Source organism: Natator depressus, chromosome 12, assembly GCF_965152275.1.
Source record: "Natator depressus isolate rNatDep1 chromosome 12, rNatDep2.hap1, whole genome shotgun sequence".
In the NCBI taxonomy this organism is placed as follows: domain Eukaryota; kingdom Metazoa; phylum Chordata; order Testudines; family Cheloniidae; genus Natator; species Natator depressus.
This window is the reverse complement of record NC_134245.1, coordinates 23743451-23765414: the sequence shown is the minus strand read 5'-3', so window position 1 is coordinate 23765414 and position 21964 is coordinate 23743451. Positions and strand designations below refer to the sequence as shown.

At 44.6% G+C, this 21964-nt stretch overlaps 1 protein-coding gene across 1 annotated transcript in view; it reads left to right on the top strand.

Moving 5' to 3' along the window:
• Window positions 1-588: 588 nt before the first annotated feature.
• RHPN2 (rhophilin Rho GTPase binding protein 2) overlaps window positions 589-21964 on the top strand; it is a 42696-nt gene continuing 21320 nt past the window's right edge. The window contains exons 1-3 of the mRNA XM_074968727.1: window positions 589-705; window positions 13813-13928; window positions 20649-20777. Of these exons, the coding sequence (XP_074824828.1) occupies window positions 637-705; window positions 13813-13928; window positions 20649-20777 (314 nt within the window). The 5' untranslated portion in view covers window positions 589-636. The remainder of the gene's footprint in view (window positions 706-13812; window positions 13929-20648; window positions 20778-21964) is intronic.

Sequence of the window (21964 nt, the reverse complement as noted above, 5' to 3'; positions counted from 1 at the left end):
AGGCTGAGAGTGGGGCATCCAGAGCAGAAAGGGTCCGGGATTTTACTAAACAGAATCACAGGAGCCCGCTTCTTCCTAGGGGAGGAGGGGAGCGAGGCAAACGGCACCCGCCGACCCATCGGAGCCGGCCCAGTACAGCGAGGCAGCGGGCTGGGCGCTGCCCCGTGAATCAAGCGGGAGGGAGGCTCTGGGGAAGGGCACTTGTGTCGCTCGTTCCTTGTAGCCTGCGTGCACGCCACGCACCCAGGGTAGGTGTGGCGGCACAAGGGCACACGGAGGAAGTCACAGCGAAGGAAATCAGGGGGCAACGAAATGAGCAAGCGGCCCACAGCCCCTCACGGCCTCCATGCCACCCCCTCTCCCGCCCTCAGGGCGCCACTCGGACAGCCCGGGGCAGGGCGAAGCCCGCGCCTGGGGAGATCGGGCGGGGCGGGGCGGGGGGGAAAAGTGGCTGGTCGCGGCGTCCCCCCGGCGCATGGCGCCACCTTCCCCTCTCCCCAGCACCCTGGGCAGGGCGGCGCGGCGGCGGGCTCGGGGGCGGATCAGGCGCCCCGCCCCGTGCGGGGCGTGGGGCTGGGCTGCGGGAAGGGGTTCACTCAGGCTGGGCGGCGCTGCGCGCACACTGTCAGGCGAGCCATGACGGACACCCTGGTGCCCCGGGGCTGCCGGGCGGCGCAGCAAGCAGAGCGCGGCTGTTTCCGAAAGGTAAGGGCGGGCCGCTCGGCGGGGATCCCGGGCCCAGCGTGTCCAGCGCAGGTAGCCAGCCGCCGGCACGGGCCAGCCAGACGTAGCCAGAGAGCGGGGCCAGCGGCAGACCCAGGTGGCTCGAGCCAGCCTCCTCCTCCTGCCCCACCTTGCCAGTGCCTCCGGCCCAGGCTCAGCCTCTCCCGCACCGACAGGGTGACGAGCTAGCAAGTGTGAAAAATCAGGACACTTTTTTGGGGGGGGAGGGGGGAAGAGTTGCCTGTGTAAGACAAAGCCCCTAATATGGGATGTCTTTCTACCTACACGCCAATCCCCTTTCCTGACTGTAAAACAGACTGACCCTAATGGTCTGTGGCAAGTGCCCCCCAGGGCCAGATTGATTAACCTTCTGTGGGCGCAGCGCCAAACATATTTGGGGGCCCCCATGGGGGCAGTGGGGCATGGAGGGGAGGGGAGGGGTCCCTGGAGCGAGGTGCCGGGATGGGGGCAATGGGACATGGCACAAATGTCCAGCCCAGTGGAAGGTCACTGTTTACAAACCAGCAGCCGCCAGACGCACACTGGGCTGGCCTGCTGCATTGCCAGCGTGCCCCTTCCCCTCAGGAGGAGCCGGCGCTGTCACAATGCCCCCCACACCTCCTAGTGCCCTCCCACCCCCTGCCCAGAGGACCCCCACCCCCGACCCCTCTGCCCAGCACCCTCCTGCCTGGAGATCTCCCACAGCCCCCACTGCCCTGTGCCCTCCCCCTGTAGCCACCCCCCCAACTGCACAGGGCCCAGACAGATCCCCCACTGCCCAGCACCTCAACACACACAGACTTCCTCCACCCCCCACCGGCCTTCCACTGCCCAGCACCCAAAACATACAAACCTTCTCCACCACCCAGCATTCCCTACCCCCTCACTGCCTAGCACCCCTCTACAGACTCCCTAGAGACCCACTCTTCCACACCCAGTCCCCTTCCTCCCTCCCCCCACCTAACTAGGAGGTGACTGTGTCTGCTGGGCTGAGCCAGAAGTGCGTCAGGGCTGGACTCAGGGTGGGGCGGCTCAGGGCTGGACTCAGGGTGGGGCGGGTTTCGCACTGCGATCAGCCAGACTGGAGCAGGACCCACTCAGAACTGGCTGCAGGCACCAGCAAAGCAAGCCTGTGCTCGGGGCGGCACAATTCCAGGGGCAGCATTCCGGCCACACTTTTTTGGCTTGGGCAGTTGCGCTGTCAGAACTTGGGGCAGCAAAAAACCTAGAGCCGGCCCTGGACCCGCTTGCTTGGCCGGACCTGCCTGAGCCGCGCCCCGCCCCCCCGGCCAAGACCAGACCATCCTCTGCACAGGGCCCTGCAGGTTTTGGGTAGCAGAGACCACTGGGAGCTGGAGTCACATTGGGGAATGGGGCAGGTCCCTGGGACACAACTCCCGAGAGCCCACTGGCCCTGTAGCAAGCAGCCCTGCTCAGCCTGACATGGTGAAGCCTGGCTGCTAGGTGGCAAGCCCTCTATAGGCAAGCGAGACCTGCTGGCTGGGAGTCGCTCACACAGTAAGACCTGGTGCTGGACTGCCCCGTGTGAGGGTCCAGACCCGGCCTTGTGGATGGGTTAGAGGGGTCCATAATAGGCCCCTTCCCAGTGTGGACCTGATGACACTGGCACTTTTGTAAACCCAGTACTAGTGCCTCCAATCCTGCATCTCCTCTGGCCCTTACCACCAGTGAGGAGGATAGAGCATTGAAAAGATCTGGAGTGTCTCCGAGACTCCCCCTATCTTTAATATTAAACCACAGTTGTTATTAATGTTACTTTGAATAGTACTCGCAGTCCATCCATTTAGGGTCTACATTTCATGAATATTGGTTAGGGCCTGACTTATTTACTTCTCTTTTTACTCTTTGCAAAATGTTGTGAGCTGTTTCCTTACATATAGATGATCTGGTTTAAAGCTGAGTTAACTCTAATTAAAAGCAACTGATAAAGGGAGCTGGCTCAGGAACTGCAAAGGAAATGTGATAGGGGATTTAGATTAGAGGGGAGCATTTTTAGCTTGCCAGAGACTTGACAGTAGGACCAATGCTCAAAACTAAGCAAAGCTCTTTCTGGGTATTAGATTACATATTGAACTTAGGGCACCTTTTACTTTGGGAGTTCTTTAGAGTGCTCCCACGTATATAGGTTTCACTGGGTGCCTCTTCAGAAAGTTCTGATGCTGCCTATTCAAAGCCTATTCTGTCCAAGCTCACTGGGAAGGCAAAACACCCCATCCGCTTCTTCACAGGGCTCAGGCTTAGGCATGAACACTTCAGATCTTGTGCTGTTTTTCTTTAAAATAATAGAATACACTGTCACTGTGTGCATTAATGTAAAATCTCAAAGCTCTTTCCCCATTAGATGCCTACTACAACTGCTTATCCACCTTTTAATATTTGTTCTAATTTTGTTATGTATGTATGTTGCATCTTACTGGAAATAAGACACTCATCAATGGCTTCATATTGGAATATCTAATACACATCTCTATAACTACTTTTTAAACAGAGTGGGTGGTATATGAGGTGATCCACACTGCATTACTTTTACATGGCAGTAGTTCTATTATTAAATGACAGGTTTCAGAGTAGCAGCCCTGTTAGTCTGTATCCGCAAAAAGAACAGGAGTACTTGTGGCACCTTAGAGACTAACAAATTTATTTGAGCATAAGCTTTTGTGGGCTACAGCCCATTTCATCAGATGCATAGAATGGAACATATAGTAAGAAGATATATATATATATACACACACATACAGTACAGAGAACATGAAAAGGTGGAAGTTGTCATACCAACTCTAAGAGGCTAATTAATTAAGATGAGCTATTAGCAGGAGAACACCCCCCCCCCACCCCGCTCCTGACAGCCTCCTCCCAGGACCCCTGCCCCTAACCGCCCCCTCCGGGACCCCGCCCCCTCTCCAACCGCTCCCTGTCCCCCTCCCCCCAAACCTCCACCCCATCCAACTGCTCCCTGTCCCCTGACTGCCCCCCAGGACCTTCTGCCCCATATCCAACCCCCCGGCCCCCTTATCATGCCACTCAGAGCAACATGTCTGGGAGCCGCGCCACCTGACCGGAGCCAGACACACTGCCCTGCATGAGTGCGCAGCCCCATTGCCCAGAAGTTTGGGGTTACAAAACTAGGGTTAGAAATGCAGCTCAAACAAAACCTGAATTATACATTTTTGGCTGGGTATCTAGGTTTGGAATGAGCCATTATTACAATGGGGCTTCCCTCCAGCCATCTACTCTAGGTTTTTTGAGTTTAGATTAGTCCAATAAACAAGTTTTTGAAAAACTGTCAACTTTAATGTGGTTGGCTGAAAGTATAAAGTCTTCAGTCCTCAACAGGTATATAAATGTAAGTGAGGAAACAATACTTCCTGTTATGCATGGGTAGAGAATACTGTCAAAGATTAGAGCCTCAGTTCCACAAAATCATTACAAATAAAAACTCTTTTTAGATTCTGGAACAGGATTAGGTTCTAAAGCAGTCAAGCCATGGAAACCCTGTGGCTGTATATATGGTCTGAAGTGTGGAAATAAAATTTCATTCTGAATGGAGCCTTAAAAGGACTCTATAAAATTGAACTGGTGATTGCATTGTTTGTTTGTACCCTTAGGCTTATCGTGACATTTTTACAGTAAAGATCTTAATTTTACACAGTACTTTTTTCCTCTAAGGCTTTAAGGACTGTTACAAATTTTGTTGGTGCATGCACATGTACATTTCCAGGATACTTCCTTTGTATTAAGATCAGAAAACCACTTTAATTAAATAGCTGACTTTTAAAATCTCAAGACAGTGGAGCAAAATAGGAATATTTATTTTCTATTCAATAATACCTTTCATGAATGGATCTCAAAGCACTTTTCAAACAAATTTAGCCTCACACTATGTTTTTGAAGTGGTGAAGTATTTTTCCTTATTTTAAAGGCACAGAGATTGCTTCAGGGACTTGCCCAAGAACACCCAGGAAGTCTCTGACAGAGAGCTAGGAATAAAGATCAGATCTCCTAATACCCATCAAAGGTCTTTAATCATTTTAAGAACAAGTTTACTATACAAACAGTGAAACTTTTAATATATATCAGTTTATACCCTATGTCAATTTGTGGTGTTTCTGATTTTTGGCAACTCTTTCGTCATTCCCACAGAAAGCAACTTGTTTGCATAATTTGAGATAAATTGATACATCTTATTTTAATATGGACAGTGTCCTTTTACTACTAACAAGTATAAACTTAAACCTGCTTCTCCTAGCCTACCAATACTAAACTACCATTCTTGCTTCATTAATATTTTGTTCTATGGAGGGTTCTCAGAACCCTTTTTAGCTCTGAGGCTTCTGTTGGTTTGTTTGTTTGTGCTACCTTAATCTTCATTTGTTGACAAAACTTTGGACGAAACTTTCTTAAACCAAAAGTATTATTTATTTTACAGTAGGAACAAAGCATTCAGAGAGAGGATTTTAAAGCAACAAACTGCCTAGGCACATGTCTATTTTCCCTAAAGATCCCTTGATGGTAAAAGTACTTCTTCAGACACCCCAATGGGTGCCCTGTGCCCCCACTCTAGTTCCCCCAAACAACATCTCCCCTCTAGAGGGTGTAGTTTCTCTTAAACTTACCTCACTTCTTTTGATCTGCTGGGTTAATGGACCTTTTCCTCTTCTCACAGCATCTCAACTCTCAAGTGTTTGTGGAGAAGGGGCTTATCTATCTTGAGGCATTTTTTCCTCCTGCTTGTTTTTCCAACCCCCTATTAAACTACACCAATATATTCAGCTGGTAAACATCCCAATAACCATGTCAACATACAGTATTCATGAATTATTACAGAACAGCTCCAATTCAGTCCCAGAGACCACATCCTGTACTTGCAGATTCAGTTATCTAGTATTAGGACTGGCTAAACATTTTCTGTTAACTGTTTTTCATATTGAACATTAATTTTTCATCCCTCTTGCCCCCGCAACAAAAAAAAAATCTGAATTTTCTACAGAATTTTTTTTTTGACCAACTCTATCTAGTAGACCTTGTCCAGCCACAATTTATAATAATCTTACTCTATGTGGACTATCACAACTTACTCCCAAAGCTATCAGGAACGTTGAAATAGAGTGATTTAAAATGCTTCTTCACCCCATTTACTGAGCATACCACTTTTGCAGCATTCCAAGCTTCTGCTGGCCTGGGAGTGACTGACCAATCTTGAGTCTTGAACTTAGATTCCTTTGTAGGTAATATATTGTGCTATAGCTGGACTAAAGGGGCAGCCAGTTTATCAAGCTGACCAGAACTTACAAATTCATTAAAGATATTTGTGTTCTTCCTACTTCTCTTTCTTAGCACTTTGTCTCTGTAAACTACTCTGACCTGATCTGACTGGATATTTGCCATACAGACCAAACAGCTGGGTCAGGGTAAAAGAAATCAGAACTTGTCAATCCTCTCCACTATGGGGAAAGGAATAAAAAACAAACAAATAAAACTCAATAAAGGTTACTGTCGATAAAGACATTTGGATCTTGATCTAAAATATTAGGTTTATTATTTTTAATGTTTGGGGTGTTATCCTGTTTCCTGTGCCTAAGGTTTCCATTTGCTAACCTGCTACAGCTGTGCCTCCAGCAAGGCTGGTGGGGCTCTTCCAGTGATTAGTAGTCAGGCAACCATCATTAGCTTTTACATAGGAATATTCATTTGCCTGTTTGTCCTTTTTTCTTCTTTCTTGGGAAAGAGAGAGAGAATGTTGCAATGACTAGACAGAAAGAATTTACTACCTTTCACATTCTGTGTCACAGTCACTCACATGCTCATTCCCCATATGTCAGGAACACCCCAAACAGGAAAAAGAACTGAATCTCAAAGAGTGAACTAACCAACACAGATTGTCTCTTCAAGAAACTGACTTCTCTGATGCAATATTACAATTTTTGGTTTTGTTTGACAAAGATTATGTTGTGGCTGGTTGCTATAGTATAGTGTAGATTATGTTATAGATAGTTAATACATGAGTTACAGATTTTTAAAATCTTGTATTAAACATTTGTTTTACTTTTTTTAAGTGCCCAGAGTTAAAAAAAATTAAAGTAAATAATTATTTGTAAGTGCCATAACTGTTCATGGTGCAATTTCACTAAGGTTCCCTTTTTTCCCTCTTATAGGCTTATAACAGCCATCAAAAGGTTGGCTGGAAAATTCTAGCAAATAGTGTAAACAAGAATGTAGTCTTTTCTTCTCTTGAAAGGGAAATATATTATTGGTTTGATGTTTCTAGCCAGCTCTGTAAAACAATTATTCTGTCTTAACATTTAGATAATGATACACAATCACTTGCAATTGGCCATTTCTTGTTTGATAGCAAAGCCTAGAAGCAACTGACAACTGGAGTATTGTGTCCAGTTCTGGGCACCACATTTCAGGAAAGATGTGGACAAATTGGAGAAAGTCCAGAGAAGAGCAACAAAAATGATTAAAGGTTTAGAAAATATGACCTATGAGGAAAGACTGAAAAAATTGGGTTAGTTTAGTCTGGAGAAGAGAAGACTGAGAGGGGAGATAACAGTTTTCAAGAACATAAAAGGTTATTACAAGGAGGAAGGAAAAAATGTTCTTCTTAACTCTGAGGCTAGGACAAGAAGCAAAGGGTGGTTTAGGTTGGACATTAGGAAAAACTTCTTGTCTGGGTAGTTAAGCACTGGAATAAACTGCCTAGGGAGGTTGTGGAATCTCCATTACTGGAGATTTTTAAGAGCAGGTTAGACAAATACCTGTCAGGGATAGTTTTCCAGACAATACTTAGTCCTTCCATGAATGCAGGGGACTGTACTAGATGATGTCTCGAGGTCCCTTCCAGTTCTATGATTCTATATTGTCAACATCAAGTGTTTAAAAAAAAGTGAGTCTGGCCCCCAAAAGTCATGATACTCTCTCTAAAGTCATGAATTATTTGGTTTTGGTTCTCTATTTTCCTACTGTTTTTTGAGCCTTTATGGTTCATATTTCCCAGCTTTTCTATGCAACCATGCTTTTTTAAAATGAAAGCTGAGATTCTCATGACTCTAAGAACTGTAGCTTCAAGAAAAACACAAAGTTACAAAAGATATGTGATAAAATCACAGAGTTGACAACACTGAACCGATAAAATATCAAGAGAAACTTTTGGTATTTGTAGCAGGACAAGGTATAATAATACTTATGATGTTCATTTTGCAGGCTTTGGTCTGAGTTCTACAAATACTTACTCACATGAATAACTTTACACAGAAATGTAGTCCTACTTAAGTCAATTAAACTACTTGTGTAAGTAAAGTTACACACGTGTGTAAGTATTTGCAGGATCAGGCCCTTTGCCTCCACTATGGCTTCACAAGCAGTACAGATTACACTGGGTGGAGAAGAATGTTCTCCTTTAAGCAAGGATGCACACCCAGTTTCAACTCTGCATCACCTTCTCCAATTAGCATATCTTGGTTTACCTTCTCAGTTCACATTCCTACTGTATGCATCATATTCACTGACATTAATACCTCTTCTAGTTGCCAATCAGTTGAGTAATCACTAGTTTGTGTACGTCACAGCTGAATTTCTGACGCTGAAAAATAAATCTTTTTTTAAGTAAAGTGCTCTGGCGTCCAGACAAATGAAGGATACTATCTGCTTTTTCATTTGGGGACCAGACCACATCTTCCCTTCTGGTCACTGCGCTCTTGCAACTATTTTCCATTTGTAAGGGTGGGCCATGTGTTATATCTTCTTAGTCTCCAAAGAAACTACCAATATCTCATAGATTGGGGATCAAAAGGGACAGCTCACATTTTTTGCTCCAGAAATCCAATGTCTCTTCGTGGTGCTGTGTTAATAAAGCCATATTGTGCATGTAAATACTTTGCAATGACGGCTACAAAAATGCCATGCGAATGACTGTTCTCACTTTCAGGGGATATTGTAAATAAGAAGCGGGCAGCATTATCTCCTGTAAATGTAAACAAACTTGTTTGTCTTAGCAATTGGCTGAACAAGAAGTAGGACTGAGTGGACTTATAGGCTCTAAAGTTTTACATTGTTTTGTTTTTGAATGCAGTTTTTTAACAAACAAAATCTACATTTGTAAGTTGCACTTTCACGATAAAGAGATTGCACTACAGTACTTGTATGAAGTGAACTGAAAAATACTATTTTTTATCATTTTTTACAGTGCAAATATTTGTAATAAAAATAATATAAAGTGAGCACTGTACACTTTGTATTCTTTGTTGTAATTGAAATCAATATATTTGAAAATGTAGATAAACATCCAACATATTTAATACATTTCAATTAGTGTTCCATTGTTTAACAGTGTGATTAAAACTGTGATTAATCATGATTAATTTTTTTAATCACAATTAATTGTTTGAGTTAATCGCATGAGTTAACTATGATTAATCGATAGGCCTATTTTCAATATATTTAGTATGGATTGTTTTAGAAATTGTGATAACAGCTAGAGTGTGGATTAGGTGCTTTTAATATATATGAACTAAAAGAAATAAAACTTTAGTTATCCATTTCCAGTGTGGTTCTCCAAATGTTTTAGGGGACACACTCAGACAAAAGCTCTTCACTCATTGTCCAGCTTTCAAGTCAAAACATTTTCGGTAAAACTGAAGTATGGGTAGTCTGATTAACAGATTCAGATACTCCATAACAGAAACTGATCATGTGGGTGCTATTGTGTATATTAAATAAATAAATATAGTTAAATAAATCAAAAATATATTTATTTATAACTTTTTTCGTATTGCTGGTATCCAAACTGTTAAGTACTAGCAGTGCTGTGACTGCTCTATTTGCTTACACAACCTGCATGCTTTCAACAGTAGTTCACACCTAGGCTTAGATGTTGGAATCTATTTTGCAGAGGGAGGTATCGGCCAGGACATGAGGGTTATCCTATGCTGTTTGTGAAACATGCCAGAGAAACTTTAGTTTTCATTTGGGCAAAGGGCAGAAATAGGAAGAAGGTTTATGTCCTAAAACTGCACTGCAAATCTGGGTCCCAGTCATGATGTGGAACTTGAATGACTTATTCTCCACAGGGGAGAATATTATCAGCTGAGTCACCTGGGGACTACTGACTGTCAGGTTTTATGTTGAATAAGGTAGTGTGCTGCTGCTTAGAGGTCTCACTGCCAACACAAATTGTGTGTTAAAGGGACAAAGTTCTGAAAGCTAACTGTTTTCAGTTTCAAAATCAGCCACGTCAGCGAGTGCCAGGATGGCCTCAACACACGGAGTAAAAATGGTGTGTCTCAATTCATGATCATCTCTCAGGCTGAATATCTCTGTGTGCTGCAGAATGTTTGAAGCCAAGACCTATTAGCTCTCTGCATTTCCTTCATTCTCTCTTGCTGAAACAAGGACATGATAATCAGCTTTCACAAATGTAGAGAGAATACAATTTAATCTGGGATCATCTCCAGAATATGCTCTTACATCAGATATTCTTAAACTTTGATGAAGCTGACGGGATACAAAATTATGCAAATGGAGACTAATTTATCTACAGATGATAAGGCATATGAGATTTATATGCCCACCCCTCTTGCAGATGCAGAGGAAATTCACCCCAAACTGCACAGATCCCCTGAGATCTGCTGGAGATACAGGTTATCTGCACGAGGGCATTGTTCTCCATGCTGGCTCCTGTCCACCAGTGATCTGGCATCCTGATTCTAGTGGGGCCAGCCTACCAGTGAATCCCACATAGGACTTGTCTACACTTAAAATGCTGCAGCATTTCAGGGAAGACACTACCTATGCCAATGGGAGGAGTTCTTCCATTGGCAGAGGTACTACACTTCCCCAAAAACTGGTAGCTAGGTCGAGGGGAGAATTCTCCTGTCAACTTAGCGCTGTTTACATCGGGGGTTCAGTCAGTTTAATTGCGTCGTTCGAGGGTGTGGATTTTTTACACCCCTGAGCAACATAGTTATACTGACCTAATTTCCTAGTGTAGACCAGGCCATAGTCAGCAACTCCAGGACTCTGTACAGAAGGGGTCCTGCAGCAACTTTCCCCAGAAACAGACCCCTGGATCCAAGAGAGCCCTCCATCAGGGAGACAGAAGTGCAGAACAGACAGGCCGAGGGAGCACATCCAATCCTAAGTTTTGTATTCACTGGAGTAGTTAGCTCAAGTTAGTACACTTGAGCTACTGCAGTGTTCTCAGTCAGGGGTATGCGTATCATAGAATCATAGAATATCAGGGTTGGAAGGGACCTCAGGAGGTCATCTAGTCCAACCCCCTATTCAAAGCAGGACCAATCCCCAATTAAATCATCCCAGCCAGGGCTTTGTCAAGCCTGACCTTAAAAACTTCTAAGGAAGGAGATTCTACCACCTCCCTAGGTAATGGTACCTCTGGGGGTACACAGAGGTCTTCCAGGGGTACATCAACTCATTGAGATATTTACCTAGTTTTACAACAGGCTACATAAAAAGCACTAGCGAAGTCATTACAAACTAAAATTTCATACAATGACTTGTTTATACTGTTGTATATACTATACACTGAAAAGTAAGTACAATATTTATATTCCAGTTGATTTATTTTATAATTATATGGTAAAAATGAGAAAGTGAGCAATTTTTCAGTAATAGTGTGCTGTGATATTTTTATTTTTATGTCTGATTTTATAAGCAAGTAGTTTTTAAATGAGGTGAAACTTGGGAGCAAGACAAATCAGACTCCTGAAAGGGGTACAGTAATCTGGAAAGGTTGAGAACCACTGAGCTACTGCACTTGAGCTATCCTAACTTGAGTGAGATACAAATTAACATGGGATTTACACAGGGTGATTGGATTAGCAGAATAATTGGATGAGCTATTGCATCCCCACTACATTACTAACTTGGGCATCAGCAGGTTTCAGAGTAGCAGCCGTGTTAGTCTGTATTCGCAAAAAGAAAAGGAGTACTTGTGGCAATTAGAGACTAACCAATTGATTTGAGCATAAGCTTTCGTTATTGGTTAGTCTCTAAGGTGCCACAAGTACTCCTTTTCTTTTTGCGAATACAGACTAACACGGCTGCTACTCTGAAACCTGTCATTATACAAGGCACTGCATTTAGCCGTATGGAGTGGAAATCTATTTCTCCTCACTGTATTTTCCACTGAATGCATCCGATGAAGTGAGCTGTAGCTCACGAAAGCTTATGCTCAAATAAATTGGTTAGTCTCTAAGGTGCCACAAGTACTCCTTTTCTTTTTGGGCATCAGCATCACTCGAGCTTCAATAACTCCCCCGATGGGCCAGTAGGGTGACCAGACGTCCCGATAAAATCGGGACTGTCCCGCTATTGAGCAGTTTGTCCCGCATCCTGACCTAAGTACGGTCGGGATGCCATTTGTCCCGATATTTTGTTTTGGGCGCGGGTTTTTGGTTTTTTTGTTTTGTTTTGTTTTGTTTTTTGCTTAGGCGGTGGTGACAGGCAGGGGGAGCGCCTTTTCGATTGTTACACTCACCCGGCACGTCCGGGTCTTCGGCGGCACTTTGGAGGTGGACACTTCAGTTGCTGACAGGCTTCGTCGGCATTTCGGTGGCGGGTACTTCTTTATTCGTCAGCAAGATTTATTTCCCGCTGCCGAACGTGCTGGGTGAGTGTAACAATTGAAAAGGCGCTGCCCCTGCGGTGGTCCCAATATTTTGGATTTTGCATCTGGTCACCCTGTGGGCCAGCAAGGTTGAGTTTACAGCACCATTTAACTTGAGCTAGAGATTTTTGTGTGTGTGTGGATGGGAGTTGAGTTGGGGGTAACACTCAAGTTATAACTCAAGCTAACTGTGCTGTGAAGACACATTCATATTATACTCCGAAACAGGTAGTCATGTATTCTCCCTTCTGCAGACAACCAAGTCCACTCTGCTCTGAATGGAGGGAAGGCTATTTGCCAAATCATTTCCCTTTGCACAGAGTTTAGTTTCACTGCAGTTCTTCCTCCCTTCCTTCCCTGGGTATGACTACACTATGGAGACTATACTGGCATAGCTATGTTGCTGTCGCAATCCCACAGTGTAGAGGCAGCCTATAGCGATGGAAGGAGATTTTCTGTTGGTGTACGAACACCACCTCCCCGAATGATGGCAACATTCTTCCCCTGACCTAGCTGCGTCTATACGAGGGGTTAGGTCAGCGTCTATATGAGGGGTTAGGTTAGGTTACTCAAGGGTAAGGGGTAGGGATTTTTTACACCCCTGACTGCAATTGCTATGTCGACCTAAATTTTAAGTGTAGACCAGGTCTGACTTTTGAGCTGGGGCCTGATTAAAGGCCTAGTGAAAACAATGAAGGACTCCTAGTGACTTCAGTAGGTTTGGGATTGGTCCTTGATCTTTATTGAAAAGCTTCCCAGAAGTTTTAAGGAGGGGATTTGAATGCGAGATGAAAGTTCTTTGGCATAGAGGAGGGGCAGGAAGCTCTCGGCACGTGGGGAGCAAAGAGAAGAGCAAATGAAGATAATAGTGGGAGATGGATACAAAGTGCTCTTCCTGAAACTAGGCTTAGACCCCTCGACAGAGGAGACTAGGGAATGAGTTAAACTGAAGAGTCCCAGGCCTTTTCAGTTACCGTTAAAATCACTTTTGTTCTTTTAAAAAAAACCTGATTTTAAACTGAAAAAAACCTGGCCATAATCTGTGACTTTTCATTCCTTTTACCATCATATTATGATTTTTATTATGACAATACAACATCTCTTCTCTCAGGCACACTGTTGTGTAACTTTGGAGTAACTCTATGGACATCAGTGTAGTTGCTCAGGATTCACACAAATTCCATTGACATCAAGGAAGTAACTGTAAATCGACTGCAGGGTAACTGAGAAAATGTCATCCTGAGCCGAGTTGCTTTTTTTAATTTGTGAATAAACTTTCTTAGGTTTAAAATAAAGGACACTCTTTAATCAAATGGCTTTATGTATCATGCTTTATAGGTTAAGATTTTCATATCCATGTCTTTGAAATCAGTGTTGTTCAGTTTTTTGTTTCGCTCTTCTGTTGTCAGCTTCTTAAAAATAATTTGCTTCCTTTATTCTAGGGATGTAACCCCTTGGCTGAGACTGGCCGAAGCAAACTGCAAAATCAAAGAGCTGCCCTAAACCAACAGATCCTGAAAGTAGTAAGGTTGAGAACTGGTGCTGAAAATCTTTTACGGTATGTTCCCACCACTTTACTATTTTTCTGTCTAAAGCAACAAAATGTTTTTTATTCTTTCTGCAGGGGTGTCCTTCCATTCTCAGACAGCTGCCTCGCTGCTCCCATAACTTGCTGAATAAAGTGCAGCTGGATGTTTTGCTAACAGCCTTATTTAATGTTTTTATGCCCCATCTCTATAAAGTCATTAACTGTTATATTATGTTTTTATGTTTTCAAAGTGCATTTTGAAAGCCACTGCTTTGCAGAAAAAGGGCATTGCACTAGACCAGGGATAGGCAAACTTTTTGGCCTGAGGGCCACATTGGCATTGCGAAACTGTATGGAGGGCCGGGTAGGGAAGGCAGTGCCTCCCCAAATAGCCTGACTCCCTATCCGCCCCTCCCACTTCTTGCCCCCCTCAGAACCACCAACCCATCCAACCCCCCCTGCTCCTTGTCCTCTGACTGCCCCCTCCCAGAACCCCCAGCCTGTAACCGCCCCCCGGGACCTCACCCCCTATCCAACCCCCCCCGCTCCCTGTCCCCTGACTGCCCCCCCACCCTCTATCCACACCCGTGCTCCCTGACAGCCCCTCCCCCCCCCCAGAACTCCCATGCCAATCCAACCCCCCCGTTCCAAGTCCCCTGACTGTCCCGACCCCTAGCCACACCCACACCCCTGACAGGCCCCCTTGGGACTCCCATGCCTATCCAATGCCCCCTGCTCCCTGTCCCCTGACCTCCGCCCTATCCTGTCCTCTGACTGCCCCTGGGACCCCCTACCCCTTATCCATCCCTCCCCCCATCCCCTCATCATGCTTCTTAAAAAAAATTTTTTAAAACGCCGCCTGTGCTGCCTGGCAGGAGCGGTGGGCCAAAGCGCTGGCGGTGCGGCACGCTGAGGCTGCAGGGGAGGGGAGACAGTAGGGGAGGGCTAGCCTCCCCGGCCGGGAGCTCAGGGCCGGGGTGGTCCCACAGGTTGCATGTGGCCCACGGGCCGTAGTTTGCCCACCTCTGCACTAGACTCAAGTTGTTAAATGACTTTGTTTGAAGACTGCTGAAATTATCCTAAATCAGTTTTTGCTAGAGTCTTTCATTAGATCGTGGTTGTTATCATGATGCCTGCTTGTAAAGGAAACAAGTGAACATTTTTCTGAATATTAATTGTCTAAGAGTGTGATCCCCACAACACAGATCTTCCCAGGATCCTTCAGATCTGTGGCCCGCTGGCAGAGGGGCTCACCTGCGGAATCGTGAGTTAGTGAACAGCAGGCAGTGTGGCATATGGCTGACTGCTGCTAGTTGTTGCTCATTCAGGACCTATGTCCATTGTGCCCCTTTAAATTCCGTAGGCTTCATTGTGACATGACCTGGAAGAAGAGGGTGGAGTAGACCACATCTGAGAGGCATTGACTGACTTGGTTAGTAGGCTGGATGTTGCAGTGGGCCAGATTTTTGCGGGGTTGAAGGCAAAAGTTTCCTGGACCTGGGCCCCGTGGTAAAATTTTCAAAAGTGCATCAATGACTTACCTAAGTCCCATTTTTAGAAGTCACTTAGGTATTTAGGAGCTTAAGTCCCATTGACTTTCAATGAGACTAAGGGCTTGTCTACACATAAACCACAGGTACACTGCTGCAGCGCTTCAGTGAAGATGCTATTTATGCTGATGGGAGGGGTTCTCCCATTGGTGTAGGTATTCCACCTCCCCAAGAGGCAGTAGCTAGGTTGACAGGAGAATTCTCCCTCTGACCTAGTGCTGTCTATACTGGAGGTTAGGTTGGTTTAACTGTGTTACTCAGGGGTGTGGATTTTTCACACCCCTGAGTGACATAGTTATACTGACCTAATTTCCTAGTGTAGACCAGGCCTTAGACTCCTAAGAGCCTAAAAGTGACTTTTGAAAATTGGACTTAGGAAAATCAATAGGAGCTTTTAAAAATTGTACCCCATTACAGACTGAATCCACTCCCGGAGTTTCTGCAGGTGCCTGCTATAAAGGTTCACTGGTCTGTAATGCCAGTTTCTGATTCTGAAAGGAAAAAATGCTTTCTACCTTGATGGCATAAAATGATCTCTGGGCTTCCCCTGGTTTGTGTGAAACCCCGTGTGCTATCTAGAGTAAAGTATATGAACATCTGTAAAGTATGAACTTCCTTTTGTGCACTTGCTTTTTGAGATTCTGTCTTTCCACTTTGGTTTCCTTTAGTTCTCTGAGTTATTTATCTTAAAAATCTGACCTTGCAATGTTTATGAGGAAACCCCATAGCTGGTCTGTGGTGGGGAGGGGATTTCTCTTTCATTTGCCTGCTGCTGGAAGGCTTTTCTTCTTTATTAAAAAAAGAAAAAACAAAGAAACAAACCATTTATGTAGACCCTACCTGTATCTGCCTTGCAGTACAAGCCTTGTATTGTCCCATACCATCTAACCCTACGACTGGCTGTTCTAGTCGCTATTTTCCTCCAACAGCTCTCTCTCCTGCTATTTGTGGATGAGGATTTCTCCTTGGTATTTAAAACTGCTTCATATGGTGTCTTTAATCTGCCATAACTGGAGAATCTATGGGTTTGTGGAGAGTTTTCAGTGTCCAATACAAGAATCCAGTCAATGTGATTTCTTCAGAGAAAATTACACATGTAACTCTACTTCTCTGAAGCATGACTTCTTTGACTAGATTCCCACTTGCCCACCCACCTGCCTTACCCCTCAGATGTTGGAAGTGACAGATGCTCAGGGGCATATCCTCAGCTAGTGTAAATCATCCTGACTCCTTTGACTTTCATGGAGCTAGACAATTTACACTAGTTGGGGATTTTTTGCCTCTCAGTGACTGACTTTTATTTTAGTGCTTATCTTACCATAGATATGTTTTTTGGCTGTGTATTTTGCTTAAAATTTGTAGATCTGTCTGTTTCATGCTCAACAAAGAGCTGTCCTGTAGGCCACTGAGGTAAGGGCATTGAGTTGCAGAATGGGGCTCCCTGACTTTACATGTTATATGTAACTCGCACATCTCCTGAGTGTGGTGTTCTGTCCCCTCTAGTGGTACCGAGACCACTTGGAGATTAATGAGTCTGCTACAGCTTCAGTTAAGAGCCATGTGACTTTTACCTCATGCAGTAGAGGCTCATGCATTTAGCTTCAGAGGTTCTATGATTAATCCCACCCACAGACAACCGGGGTCTGTCTGTGTTACATATATATACAAATACCTCAATTGAAATGCTGTCACTTATGGTGTATTAGGGAATACCACAAATGCCTGTTCTTAGATGGAGGGAAATATTAACCTTTTGGCTGCCTGGCACCTCTCTACATCTCCTTGGCTAACCCACTATTCACTTTGAGTTGCACCTCCTTTAAAATAACCCTGCGGTGGCTGACACTCAACGAGCCAGGAGTAAACCTGTCTCAAATTAGGGCTTCAGGGGACTCGCTATGTGGACCAGGCGGAATGACGTCCGCTTCCTCTCTTGAGAAGGGGATGACAGGGGATCCCAGAGAGGACATAATTCCCCCTTACCACAGGAAAAAACTGCATTCACTGTGGAGCTCAGGAGCCCATGGGGCAGCAGCCATGCTGGCTGTTTTCTGCTGCCCACAGAAGTAACTGCTTCTAAATATATTTGAAAAGAGGAGTTTTATTAAAAGCAAAGAATCTGGGATCAGTTACCCTGATAGAGACATTTGGCAGAAAAATTAAAATATAGTTTCCTGTTTACTTTTCTGCTGAATTTCCAGAAAAAGATATAAAATGGACATTTTATCTATAAAGAACCCTTGGTGAAAATTCAAATCCAAAGGGGACACAGTCAATACTGACAGGCTGCCCCAATATTTCATCTGATTTTTTTTTTTTGTACAGGTTTTCAAACTCCATGTAAATCTTGGAGTTTCTTTCTTCCAAAGCAAAATCATAAGAGAAACACAGTGCTAGACGCGCAGCCTCACTCCTAATGCAGTCTCATAGCAACAAACTAACAGCACAGGCAACGAAACAATGGAGCAAGTGATTTTGGTTTTCATGAAACCCAAATCCAGTTTTAAGCTTACAAGCAGTAAGAGCTCTGTGTAGCTTGAAAACTTGCCTCTTTCAGCAACAGAAGTCCAATAAAAAGACATACAAGTCCAATAAAAGATATTTTCTCACCCACCTTGTCTCTCTAATATCCTGCGACCAACATGGCTACAACAACACTGCAAAGAAGAGTTACTAAAACCAACAGTGTGGAAAAGTGATTGTAAAATGAGGGGGAACACACCTTTCAAATACTCTGGTGGGTATGAGCAGTGTTCCCTCTAATGTTTCCTTATTGGTGCACATAACAACATTCATGTGGTGGGGATGAGGCCAAGGGGTTTGGAGTGTGGAAGGGGGCTCAGAGCTGGGGCAGAGGGTTGAGGTGTGGGGGGTGTGATGGTTCCAGCTGGGGATGCAGGATTTGGGGTGGGCTGGGGATGAGGGGTTTAGGACACAGGCTGGTGGGGAGAGAGAACTTCCCCCAGCTCTCTCTTACCACAGCAGCACCTGGGCTGGAGGGGAGAGGTGCCTCTCCCCACCGCAGCAGCTCCGGGGCTGGGGGCTGCGGGATAGGCGCCTCTCCCCCAGCCCCGGCAGGTCTGGGCCGGGGCTGGGTTGGGGCTGGGGGAAGGGCGCCTCTCCCCCTGGCCACAGCAGGTCCTGGCCAGGCTGTGGGAGAGGCATCTCTCCACACCGCAGCCCTGAGCACCTGCATGGCACTTAATAGGCTGCTGCGCGGCCGCACAGTTTAGAGGGAACTTAGGGAGTGAGTTTTCATCCACTTTCTGATACCGTCCTCTTCTTCACCATGGAATCAGATTGCTTAATTTCTCTTGATTGCTTAATAACTAGTCTTATAATTAGCAGAGTCATTTAAATAAAAGTTACAAATTTGCCACATTTCTTTTCTGAATTAAAATGTGTTAAATTGATGTTAACACTGATTTCAAAGTAACATCTCTCATATTTATTAACAAGAGTAATTGAAACCTTACTGAAAAGGACCTGGGCCTGCATTCCTTCCCCAAGCAGAGCTCTTAGGCCAGTGTTTTTAAAAATGGTCACTGAATCTGGTTGTGTTAATTTCTGGGTGTCCAACTTGGGGCTAAGTTTCAGAAGAGCTGAGCACAAATGAACGCCATGATTTCTCAACTGAACGGTGATGTTCCGCTCCTCTTAAAAATCAGCCCCAAAGCGTCTCAACCTGGGATCCCAAAAAGAGGCACCCAAAATCAGTGTCTACTTCTTGAAAATGCAACTGCTGCTGACTTCAGTAGGAGCTCTGGCTAAGTAAGGAGTGTAGGATTGGACCTAATTCTGGTGTGTGTGTGTGTGTACCATGTAATTAAAGTCCAAGTACATCTCTAAAATCAAATTGCATCAAAACATATTCAATTAGACTATTTAAATGTATGTCATTTGTAGGTGCTGTGAGGTAAACAACTGCTCCCAGGGCAAACTGTATTTCAGACTCATTTCTAGGTATGCCGCTGGATGATAGTTCAGATAGTTGGACTAACTCAAAGTGTTCCTCAAGCGAAAAGAAATCAAAGATTGAGATTTTAGTTGCATTTCAGCAGACTCCAGAAGCAGCAAGCCAGTCTTTTGTCCACAGGAAGCCTCTCTTAACGCAGTTTGAGGAAAAACTGGAAATGCTGGTTCCTTTATTACTGGCTGAAACACAAGTAAAATAATGAGACATTTATACTTCCACAGAGAATTATGGGGTAGCAGGTGTGTCCTAATCTAAGTTGGAATGTTTATATAGCAAATACTGATCTTGTTAACTAATAATTCTATTCGGTTATTGACTATTTGGTTATATGGACCAAAGTTCAGAGTATCAATCCATAAGCAAATAAGCAATTGTTCAATCTTAACTTTTTAATGGACTTTTGTGTTGCCAGCTAATTGTTTATCTTAAAACAGCACTTACGATAAATAACATGAGATTTCTAGGTACTACACAGTATTGCGTTGCTTATATGATGATTCATGCTAGAAGCAGGTGTTAATATAGCTACACCCAGAAATATTCAAATAGAAACATATGCAGAAATGCTTTAGGGGCTACATTTAAAGATGTATCTATTATGCTAATGGTATAAAGGGATGCTATACCTATACATGAATTGCAAATGGAAGAAAATGATTATCCCCAGACACATCAGAAAAACAGAACTAAAGGGAAGTCACATCACATTCTTCTTGTGAGGAGCAAAATGTCTGGTTTTTGTTTTAAGAAAATAGAACTAACAGTAATCATACCAGATGATGAATGCATTGTCCAGTGACTATAATGGTGGGAGAGAGGGGTTTAACCAAAGTTAGACATGTACTTTTTTCTTTACAGCTCATTTTAGGAGAAAGCCTTGTAATCAACTCAGATTTTTATTTTCAGAATATAATTAAGATGTAAACCCTTCTGTTTCACTGTTAATTTGTCCTCAAAGTTAAATCTTAAAATCAGTCCAAAAAGATCAGCACATAGCAAACCTGTTAAGTGTCTGCACGCTCTTTTGTATCTGAAACCTATTCCAAGTTCTGTCTTGGCAGCAAATCAAATAAATTCTAAAACTCGAGTTCTCATATCATCTCTTAAGAAAAAAAATCTTAAAAATGATGGGAATGCCAGTAAGGGGGCTCAACGAAGCTTGTGTACAATACGGAGCCTATTCTCTGGGCAGTCACAAAGGGGCATATCTCTTTCTCTTTGCAGAGCAACCACCAACAACAAAGTGCGAGAGCAGGCACTTCTTGAACTGAGTTTTGTAAACTCAGACCTGCAAATCTTAAAGGAGGAATTAGAAGGACTTAATTTCTCAGTGGAGGTTTATCAGAACACAGAGTAAGTGAAAATCTACTCTATTATCAACCCACCTTTTGTTTACAGCTGGAAATAAAACTGGTGCTGGATGAGTGTGAATGCTGGACAGTAATTACATGAAAAAATTGTGAATAAAGAACATGATAGAAGGAAAATATACTTTCTCTTAATCAACAGTCTGACCACATAGTCTGTATATTTGTCTCTCTCTGTGTCCGCCTGAGCTGCCGCAGTGCCTTATGGGAGTTGTAGTTCCAGGTCCCTCATGCCTCCATTCTCCAATATGGACCTTGCTCCAGGCCTGACTACATCTCACATGATGCATCGCAGTCTCTCCCTGTGGCTAAGCTGCCACTGCGGTGCATGAGACCCTGCAGAGGTTCAGCCGCCAGTAGAGAGCAGGCGAGCAAGGCCCATAGAGGAAAATAGGGGCAGCTCCCATTAAACACCGCAGCAACTCAGGCGGACACAAAGATTAATATTGTCCTGATGTGAACTGAAACATATTGGTTTTCCCAAAGGAAAATTCTGCCAAAATCAAGTTTTCCTTAGAAAATTTTGACACAAATCTCATTTTCTGAGGGGAAAAACGTTTTGTTCAGATTTTTTCCACCCTCTCAAACATGCACAGGGAGTGCAGCAGGGAAAATGAAAGTGACAGCTGCAGTAGTGACAGAAGGGGGAGCAAGTCCTTGAGAAGATAATTTAAAACATTCTGCTCTTTGATGGTGAAGACCAGTGTTCCCTCTAATTTTTCCCACCCATGTGCGGAATGAATTTTGTTCTGTGCACCGATATGAAGGTGATGTGTGAAACATTACCTTCATATTGGTGCACATAACAAAATTCATGTGGTGGGGATGGGGCCAAGGGGTTCGGAGTGTGGGACTGGGCTCAGAGCTGGGGAAGAAGGTTGGGGTGTGAGGGCTCTGGCTGGGGATGCGGGCTCTGGGGTTGGGCTGTGGCTGGGTCCACACTGGTCTGGGCTGTGCCACCCTGGCCACGCCTGGGGCCAGGCTGCTCCGAGCCATGCAGCCCTGGCTGTGCCCGGGCCCAATCCAGCTGAGCTGCCCTGGCTGCGACAGGTCTGGGCCACAGGCTGAGTTGGGGCTGGGGCAGGGGCGCCCCTCCCCTGGCAGGTTGGGGGCCGGGCGAGGGATGCCCCTCTCCCACGGGGGCAGGTCCCTGCTCCGGGCGAGTTCACTGAG